Genomic DNA, 10,457 nt, shown 5'->3' with positions numbered 1-10,457 from the left:
GCTGTGAAAGCTGGACCATAAGGAAGGCTGAGCGCCAGAGAATTGAGGCCTTTGAATTGTGGTGCTGGCGGAGACTCCTGCAAGTCCCTTGGACCACAAGGCGATCAAACTGGTCAGTCCTAGAGGAGATCAACCCTGACTGCTCTTTAGAAGGCCAGATACTGAAGATGAAATTCAAATATTTTGGCCACCTAATGAGAAGGAAGGACTCCCTGGAGAAGAGCCTGATGCTGGGAACAACAGATGGCAAAACAAGAAGGGGACGGCAGAGGATGAGGTGGCTGGATAGAGTCACTGAAGCAGTTGGTGTGAGCTTAAGTGGATTCCAGGGGATGGTGGAGGACAGGAAGGCCTGGAGGAATGTTGTCCATGGGGTTGCGATGGGTCGGATACGACTTCGTGACTAACAACAACAGCACTATATATAGCACAGTTATGTAGGGACACTTACATTTGTGGTAGCCACTGTGCACAATTTTGTCTTAGACATGACAATGTAATTTAGGTGACTGTATACAGAAGTCAGCCCCTTACACAGACAGACCCCTGCCCTGCCTCCCTAGTTACTCAGCAATGAGTAGCCACCAAACTCGATATCCATGGGTTCAGGAGCTAAAGCTTTATTACATGATCCAGAGAGACAGAAGTTTGGAAGATCACCTGTGTTAACACAAAATGAATGCAATTGTGTGGAAACACATCGCTAAATGCACCAGAAAATTCTCTTGCACGCGCCTCAGTGAGTGGATGGGGGAAGCCACTAAGTCCGGGCATGCAGGAAAACCTACGCAAGAGAATCTCCCGTTGCATTTGCGCCCTTGCCACAGGCTTCTCCAACCTGGCCCCTTCCCTATATATTGGACTGCAGCTCCCATCACTCACTCCCCAGCCACATCCACGCTGGCTGGGGATAGTGGGAGCTCTAGTCCTGTGTGACTGGAGGACACCAGCTCAAGGGAGGCTGTATTAGATGGGCTGATTAAGCACACCACACACCTCTTCGTACCCTTACGCATTGCACAGTCAGGCCCACATGCTGTTCAAAACCCAGGGGATCTTCCAAGGTCATTTGTAATACACCGAGGAGATCCACTGGCCAACCCTTTCTCTTTCAAAAAAAAGGTCTTAAAAGCCCATGAGTACACCTTTTGGATCCAGGATTCAAAGTAAAGTCAGGGTCACTACTAAGGCATAAGTTAAATCCCTTGATTATTAGCACACTCTCACCTGATAGAACCTGCCACTAAGCTGGGAAGTATTAGGTGATCAAGCCGGCAGTGGCTTTTGCAAATAAGTAACACTAAATGGATGTGCAAATTAGAGAAAGCACAATACTGTTCTCCAGCTCCTAACTTAAAAAAAAAAGCAGTGAGGCTATAAATAAGCAACGGCAGTTTAAAAGCAGCAGCAATGCCAAGTTGCACAACACAAGGTAAAAAGTTGCCATGCAACTTGGATATTAGCAAACACAAATTCATCTTAAATAATTTAATATACATCGTATTTGAAAGTAGAGTGCATATCTTCCTAGGTATATAGAAATATTAGTCATCCCCTCCAATTTTTTATCCTGTATGATAAATTCCATTTTGGAATGTTTCAGTCCACCTATTATGCTGTTATGCCTCCAGTTTATATAGGTAATTCTTTGGCTGTGAACCAAAGAACCACACTGCTGATTCCACATGCCCTGTGAAAGGGGACACACGACCAAACCACAGGGGCGTGTGATTTGGTACGGGGGTTCCTATTTCAAGGGATAATGGTCTAAAGTCCCGCTGGGCATGTCCAAGTCCAGGGGTGCACCTCATGCAGCTCTTTCAATCGTGGCTCCTAGCGGTCAGCACTGCCTTCCACACAGAATGCCTTGCCAGGTCCAGTGATGTGTGACAGAGAATCAGAAAAATCCCTGTCCACATTTCTTAAAAGTGACAGGTGCATGTCTGCTATAAAAATTGCATACAAGTTTGCAAATACCTCTCAGCTACAATTTACCATGGAACTGTAAACGCTTTTGGAACCTGAAATAGTGACAACTCACACGGTGACCTAGGAAACTAGTGACATGTCTATACTAGTTTTTAAAAAGGAAAAAGGCCTTTTCTGCGTAAAAGGCCAGCTGCTATAAACAGCAATGTTCTAGGAAGGGCAAAAGTATTGCTTATGCAACAAGATTACTTAGTTCAGTATAGTAATTTAAAAATTTAAAAAAATACGAACTTATTATAAATAATTTAAAATCTGTTATACAACTCTGGTACGCATTCTGTAACATTTTTAACATTTTCTGTAAACAGTTTTGAAAAGCTTATTTCATGTCAGTGCATGATTTTGGTCCGATTTTGTCTAAACTTTCTGCAGGGGACCATTCCAGCTTATTTATGCCACACCAAGGTGAAGGGATCCGTCTTTGGCCCACTGCTCATCAGGCATTCTGGTACCATTTCCCCCCAGGAAATTCTGCTTAAAACAAACAAGTTGAAGATGCTGTTTTAACGGAGAACGGCAAACGTCCTTCTGATGTCTTAGTACTTTACATTAGAATTCTGCAGCAATTCAGGTAGTATTTCTTCTTAAAGATATGGCTCCCCAAAAATCTTCCGACATTCCATGACTCCTGTACTTGGAGGCCTATCACAATTGTGGGTACTTTTGACCTGACTTGCTGTAAGGCGATCATAAGCCATTTTGTATTCTCTGTCGAAAGCATCTGTTGCAACAGAAAAACAGGTTACGTATACTCACAAAAGTGGCAAGGGGCCACTAACCTATTTCCCACCAGCTGCCATTTACCCACATAGGAAGAAATAATGGTTTCCTTACCCCAAGCAAACAATGTGGTGTAGGGAGCACATTAGATCAAAAAAGAGGGTGCAGGGGGATGTGGGGGGCAAGTTTGAAACCAAGCCATTCCTTGTGCTGCTTCCCAAGTCAAATTATCATCCATGCAGCCCATCAGCAGACTGGGACAGAGGAACAAACCCACTCTTGCCTGTTTGTCTGGAGCCTCATGCATCACTGGAAAGCAGCAATTTTTGAGAACAGAACTGACTTGGTTTAAATTCTTGCACTTCACCTAACAGGGTTGTGGAAGAGGCTTCAAAAGGCAAATATTTCTAGCTCCTGAGGCAGTGAATTGCACCATTAGCAAAATAAAACAGACAACTTACCTATATCAATGTTATCTCTTCCAAGAGCAACGAGAGAGAGAAAGAGTATCTCTCTATAAAGACTCCTAAAATAGACACAAGCAGAAAGCATTACTTTTGAACTACTGTTTTATTTTATGCCATATCAGACATTATATTAACACCTAGTGACCAGGGCGACTTATTTTATATTGTTATTTCTTGTATTTTAATTTTATGTTGTGAGCCGCCCCGAGGCTTCGGCGAATGGGGCGGCATAGAAATGTTTTAATAAATAAAATAAATAAATAATCCTGAACTTTTCTAACTCTAATAGGAGAAACCGATGGTGTGATTGTCCTGCCAGGCTTAAAAGACGCGTCATGAGGTCTGGAAGTGTTGCCATCCAATCCACACCCATGCGCAACACTCGCAGAGCTGCCTCTGCTAAGGGAAAGCATGGCACTGTGTTGTACATTTAGAGGAGGAACTCTGGCACTGCAGGACTCGAACTGGAGACAGTCTCTGAAGACCTCACACAGTTCTTCCTCTGAAGTCTGGATAACCTTCTCCATTGATTCATATAATGTCAATGGCACAATTAATTAAGCCAAACATTGTTGCATTCTGCAAAGCAAGACAGGAAGATGTTACCGTTTTCCTGAGCAGAGCATCAAAGAGCTGCTACTCTTTATGGGGGTGAACATCTTCCTTCTGTTACAGCAGAAGATGGCAGATTTCTTATATGTCAATCATTTACCTTTGCCTTTTAATCTGTGGGCATTTGTTCAGCCTCTCTAGGATTTGACTCATGGGTCCATAGACATCATTCATCTTAATGCTCTTCACCATGCTTCTTAAGACCTCCTGGTTAAAGGACAGGCCATCCTTCTGCAGCAAGCGAACCACTGGGTACCTCTGAGCTGTGGAAAGGGGAAAATGAATGTTGAAGGAAACACAACAATACGAACAGTGGCCAAAAAACAAAAAACCACCCTACAGCTAAAATAAAAGACAAAAATGTATCGGAAACATTGATTCCAAAAAAATATAGCACATGTCATAAAATAAAAAATTGGGACAGAGGAGTGCAAAAGAAAAGCACAACAAGGAACAGCCAGCCATGAATGCGACGTTCTGACCAAGAGCGAGCAAGCACATGGAGTTCTAAAATGGGTATTGAAACCAGTGCAAGATTTTACGGAAATGTCTTCCATGAGACCACCAGTGGCACAAATCCAAAGGCTGGAAATTAAATTTATGATTAGGCAATATGAGGTAAGCTCAAAAGCTACTACATAAAATACACATTCCAAAAAGAGGGAACTAAAATTCAAATTAAAAAAAAAACCAGCCTAAGCTGGACCGCGTGTAACACTCACTCTCAAACACAAGAGTATGGTTTTGACCTGCAAGACAAAGAGAGTGCCATGATCAAAACCCTATTGCTTTCCAGTTTAAGCTACTGCTGGCTGTGGTGGTGAACTCTTTTCAGTGAGCAAACAGCTTTCAGACCGAGTGCCGATAACTTACTCTGTGCATTCCACAGAATATAGAGAGGTTGCCCCGGATCTTTATGCAACTTCATATTATCCCACAACATCTGAATCAGAACATACTTGCTGTCCTCCAAGATGCAATTTCTGGGAATCTGAGTAAGAAAACCCAAAATGCAAGTTTGTGAACACAAGAACAGGAAATCGTACTATTGTGGCATCAAACAGCAAAGAGACTTGATGCATATACAGAGAGAGAAAGGGGGACAATGATTCTGATCTTCAGCATCTTCTGCTTGTTTGTGAAGTCTCCACTTCGACAATTGCTCTAACCTCTCCTTTTAGCTGTGGCCGTTCCTTTCCAGGAATTCCTTCTACAATAATGCTAATGGTACAGAATTCCATATTCCTTATTACCAGTAGTGTGGCTGCTCCACAACAGATTTTGGGCTGAAGTACATTTCAGCCCTGCACTTACCTTAAATACAGAATCAGCTTGTGATAGAATTTCTCATACAAAATACTCAGCCTAGATCTCACATTGAAGACAAGAAAATACCCTTATATTCACTCACTCACTCACTCACTCAACTTCTAATTTACCCTTAGTTTTACACCATGAAAAGGAAAGGGTAATATAAAATAAAATGAAAGTGAAGAGTACGTTTAAAAATATCAGTTAGGATTTATTATAAGGCCTTCCCTAGATGAAATGCTAGTTGTGCAGTTATCAGTTCCATGAAAGAACTTTTTAAAGGGCAGGGGGCCCTACTCAACTCAGGCCATGGTGAGCACAAGAGAGCTTAAACCTTTTGCACACTGCCGCTGACCCAATCCAGATAGTTCCTTCCCCGCGTTCTGGAAAGAGGCCTTCTACTGGCGCCAGTGGCAACGGCAGGCAGAGGTCTCTGGTCCCATTTGTGACTGCAACTGGGGCAAGGGTTAAAGCCCTCCATCCCCACGCCAGGTTTCTCTTCCAGATTGCCTCCCCCTCCCCATGCCTGTTTACTATAAAAAGCCTGCTCATCCCATTGCTGGATGCATGGCTGCAGTCTCCTGCCTGGCTTCAAGATTAGATCTGCAACTCTTTCCCATTCTCAAGGTATTCTGCAAGGAGTGGGTTAAGCAGGTTTTCTGATTCTTGCTAGAAGGTGTTTGGCATCACTTTGAGGGGATGAATAGCAGGCTCTCTAGAACGAGAAGCCTTGTTTCTGCACAATGCCAAAGCAGCCAGAGGTCAAACGGACCTCATATTCTGAGTGGCGCAGAGCTTAAGGGCATGGGGCTGGGACTCAAGCGACATGGGTTCTAGACCCTGCTCAGCAATGGAGCCCACTGGGTGCCTTTGGGCCAGTCACAGACTCTCAACCCAGCCTACCTCACAGGGTTGCTGTTATGGGGATAAGATTGAGAGGAGGAGGAGGAGGAGGTCAGCTGCTTTGAGTTCATTGTAAGAAAAAAGGCAGGATAGAAATCTAATGAGTACATTGATTAGATTCCAGAGCAGAAGCTGTGGCAACAGGCAAGCAAACTATTGCCGTAAGAAGAAAGCATCAAGTTAGGTTAGGAACTAAATCACCACAACCATCATCAGTCAAGCCCCTAAAAGAAACTAATCTGTGTACAGTCTGTGAAATTCATACCTTTGAATTCTTATTGCAGTGCTCAGAGGATAGTATTAATCCTGGTAAGTTACTGGGTAAGTCCAGGCGTCGGAAATACCACACTAGATTCCAGAACACAATGGGATGGTGATCCACAAAGTCTGCCACTGTTATTGCATGATCACCTTCATTTTCTAATAAACTTTCGAGCTCCTTCCACACAACAAGAGGACTCAGATAAGGAACAGTTATGGGCTCTGGACTGGGTAAACGCCATTCTAGTCCCAGAGAATCCTGTTTTACACATCATAAATAATGTAAAAAGAAGAGAAAAGAAAAAGGAAGTTATTATTTATTTACTTACTACTGCTATTTTATCTTCATCTTTTTAATTCTTCCTGGTCTGTGACTGTAAAAAACTAAAATAAAATAACAACTAAAATAGAGTTGTATTTCTTTAACAACTAATATTCTGTTTCTTTCTTTACTGGCTTCTGCATTAAGTAGCATCTGTACTTCTAAGCTAGCCTGACTGGCTTGCATTATCATAAAGACGTTTTACATTAGAAGGCCATTGGCTGAGTCTCCCAGGAAGGAGGGAGAGGACAGCCTTCACACTCGCCACAATTAAAGCCATAAAATACAGTATCAGATATACTACAAATGTTTAAAGATTAAAAAGCAGTGTGAGATAAAAATACAAACCAAAGTCAAACCTAGTGGCAATGCAAAGATTTAAACTGCAGTGACAGATTTAATGCACAAACTGAAATATTAAAATCCCTCGGCAAATACAGTCTTCAGCTTGCACCAGAAAAGACACAAAACACAATGCAGTGATCCTCTCTGAGAAGCTCATTCCACAACTGAGGTGCCAGAGCAGCAAAGGTCCTCTTCTTAATAGTCACCCAGTCAACTTTCTTTGGCAGGAGTCCCCAGAGTACAACCTGAGTACAATCTTAGGACCTGAGGAGTTATATATGGAAGGGGATACGTAGTTCCGATAACCTGATTCCAAACCATTTGGGGCTCTGAATAGGGCTGGGACATGGACTAGCAGTCAGTTCAAATGTATTTTGGACCCACTGGATTTTCCAATCTTCCAAAGGGAGAATTATAACTGCAGGTATGATTTCTCTGTCCTGATACAGATGTAGTTTGTTTATTAGGCTAAGCTGTGCTTCCAGTGATGATGCTGGCGCAAAGAGCCCCTGTTCCTTTGCGAGTAGTGAAACTCCCTCCAGAATAGGTTTGCAGATCGCTCATCTGGGTAGACGAGTCACCCAATAACAGTATCTCCTGGGCTGTCCCCCTCACCTGGCTGATTGCTATGCCCAGGCAGAGATTCAGAACAGCCACTGCCTCACCTGGGTGTGACAAAAAGGAGAGGCAGAGCTGGGTGTTAACTGCACGTGGAAAACACCTCCCAAGCTCCTGATAACCTCTCTCAGCAGCTTCATGGAGGTGTTGTAACAGCAGGGGGCACAGAATGGAGTCCTGCAGAGCCTCGCAGCAGTCTCAGAGGGACAATCTCCCAGCACCACCTCCTAGAACTGGGCATACAGGGAGGAACGGAACTGCTATAATGCAGCACCTCCAACTCCCAGTCCTGTCAGCCTATCCAGAAGGATATTGTGGTTGGTGCTATAAAAAGCTGCTGAGAGGTTCAAAGGAATGGAAGGAATGCACACCCTGCTGCTCTCCTGGCGAAGGTCACCTGCAGAGCAACCCACGATCTGAACCCAACTAGATCTAGATCAGTGGAAGTCAGTGAGTAGGATGACTGAAGGGAAAGCACCCTGTTATTTTGCCAGCCTGCTTGAGAAATGATTTCTCCAGGAATCTTTCCTGGGGCTCCTACACATGTCCTTTAGGTGCCAGACAAAGGATTGTACCAAATTTTCTGAGCGATTTCAATTTCTGCTGTAATGATTTTTAACTGTCTAACTTTTGCTGGACATCATTCAATGAGAGCTGAAAAATCTTCCTTCTGGAATCATAAGTGCAAGGTCTTGCACTTGGGGTGTAGGAATAGGTGTCATAAGTTCAGGTTAGGGGACAAGTGGCTGGAGAGCAGCACTTGTGAAAGGGACCTCGGGGTGCTGGTTGACTGCAGGCTGAACATGAGTCAGCTGTGCGATGCGGTGGCCAAGAGGGCGAACGCCACCCTTGGTTGCATAGCCAGAAGTGTGGCTTCTAGATCAAGAGAGGTATTACTGCCACTCTACATGACTCTGGTGCGCCCACAACTGGAGTATTGTGTTCAGTTTTGGGCCCCTCATTACAGAAAGGGTATAGCCAGGTTGGAGTCAGTGCAGTGTAGGGCCACAAGGCTGGTGGCCAGTTTGCAGGGGATGCCGTATGAGGCGAGACTGAGGGAACTGGGCCTCTTCAGCCTGGAGGAGACTCAGAGGGGATCTGTGGCGACACACAGGTATGTGAGGGGGTGTCACATGGAGGTGGGTAGAGACCTGTTCTCCCCTGCAGAGGAAGGCAGAATGTGCTCCAACAGAGCAAAGCTCAGGTAACCAAGCTTCCATTTAGATGCCAGGAAGCATTTCCTGACAGGACCCTGAGGATATGGAATGGGCTTCCACGGAAGGCGGTTGAGGCCCCATCGGTGAGGGTGTTCAAAGATAGGCTGGACATGCACATGGTGGGCATGTTGTGAGCGGAGCCAGCTGGGGCTGGGGGTCAGACTAGATTGCCCGGGAGACCCCCTTCTGACTCACTCTGTTTCTATGTTTCTATATGTTCCAAGATGCTATTATTTTTAACACCACCACTTCCCTCATCCCTTTCAAAGTTTTCCACAAAAATATTTGCATCAGCCCTGCAAAAGCAACAACCTTTCGCAGAAGTCTTGAAAAGCAAACTTGGCCAAACAGGAGGAAGGAGCTAGTCACTCACAGCTGTCCCCTGCAACGTGGCCGGCAAGCTTCCTGTGGGAACCGTATGGCTGTGCTCGCGGTTCTCCATTTCCTCCGCCTCCAGGGAACTGTACGAGCTGATGCTTCTGGACAGGGGATGGCTGGTGTGTCCGGTCCTGGCAGGATTCTGTCTTCTCCCAGAAGGAATCTGAATGCTTCTGGCACAGGTAGGATTGGTCTGCTTTGACTTGCTGCTGACAAAAGAGGCAGTACATTTTCTGTGTTTATTTGGCGTATGTGCCACATGGCTGGCAAGGGCCTAGCCACGCGGGAAAGAGCCTTCAGCCTAACAATGAACACATCGGAAGATCATCTATGTCCTCCTCATATCAAGCCATTTTCCCCCATGCCTGCCTCCCCTAAAAATTGCCACCTGATGGACAGAGATTATCCTCATGCTGTTCCTGCATTATCATCATGTTAATGGTATTCATATTGGTTGTATTCTGGTTTTGTACTCAGTGTTTTGGATTATGTTTGCAGCTTTTGTTGATGATTTATGTCTCTTACTGTAAATCACCTTAAATGTTATACAAGGTTTGTCTTGCTGGGTCAAGTCAAAGGCCATTTAATTCAGCATCCTGTTACCCCACTGAGATTTCAGGATGGAGTGAGCAGTCTCTTTAAAATATATAAGCAAATGCCTGCAATCACAGAACAAAATGTGTTGCATTTACCTTTCATCTTGAGGAGCTGTTATAGGTGCAGTGAATCCTGAAGTACGATCACAGGTGCAAGATTTTCCTGAATGGTTTGAAAATGATGATGGAAGCTGCATGTTCTCTGAAGATAGACTGGACTTCAAAAAATACCTACAAAAAGTGTTCATGTGATTAGAAGACATTTTTAAATGCTGCAGGCAAGCATCTGGGAATGCTGAAGAAAAGAAACTGATCAGTCAGTTACCTTCCAGGGCCCCGGAGATCTCGGATTTCGATGTTCAAGGAAGGCAAGAATAGATTCCCACAGAAAGGGCATGTGGTGTTAAGGTTGGAAGCATCTGCAGTCCAGCCTGCCATGATCTCTTCATCATGCACCAGACAGTCACAAGTTCGACATTGTGAACAACTTGAGATGAGGACCTGTAAAAAGTACATAGTGCTTAGTCCCTTGAAGAAGCTCTCAGTAGTGAGAACAGCACTAAGACACATAAGATAAGCCATACACCAGAACCAGAAGTTCCTCTACAAATAAACATGGTGGGCATGTCGTGAGTGGAGCCAGCAGGAGTCGGGGATCAGACTAGAGGGCCAGAAGACCCCTTCTGACTCACTCTGCTTCTATGTGTGCTCTTAACTT

The 10,457-nt window shown here is 44.5% G+C and overlaps 1 protein-coding gene across 1 annotated transcript in view; it reads right to left on the bottom strand.

Annotated features, from left to right (window-relative positions):
- Positions 1 to 313: 313 nt before the first annotated feature.
- Positions 314 to 10,457, bottom strand: part of DENND4A (DENN domain containing 4A) — a 57,460-nt gene continuing 47,316 nt past the window's right edge. Inside the window, exons 24-31 of the mRNA XM_044444996.1 lie at positions 10,065 to 10,240; positions 9,836 to 9,970; positions 9,139 to 9,352; positions 6,268 to 6,522; positions 4,662 to 4,779; positions 3,889 to 4,051; positions 3,171 to 3,235; positions 314 to 2,710 (exon numbers count right to left, since the gene is read on the bottom strand). Of these exons, the coding sequence (XP_044300931.1) occupies positions 2,574 to 2,710; positions 3,171 to 3,235; positions 3,889 to 4,051; positions 4,662 to 4,779; positions 6,268 to 6,522; positions 9,139 to 9,352; positions 9,836 to 9,970; positions 10,065 to 10,240 (1,263 nt within the window). The 3' untranslated portion in view covers positions 314 to 2,573. The remainder of the gene's footprint in view (positions 2,711 to 3,170; positions 3,236 to 3,888; positions 4,052 to 4,661; positions 4,780 to 6,267; positions 6,523 to 9,138; positions 9,353 to 9,835; positions 9,971 to 10,064; positions 10,241 to 10,457) is intronic.

The sequence above is a fragment of the Varanus komodoensis genome, unplaced genomic scaffold (assembly GCF_004798865.1).
Source record: "Varanus komodoensis strain SLA01 unplaced genomic scaffold, ASM479886v1 scaffold46_3, whole genome shotgun sequence".
Taxonomy (NCBI): Eukaryota; Metazoa; Chordata; class Lepidosauria; order Squamata; family Varanidae; genus Varanus; species Varanus komodoensis.
Note: the sequence above shows the minus strand (reverse complement) of the source record. Positions and strands in the feature narration are given on the sequence as shown.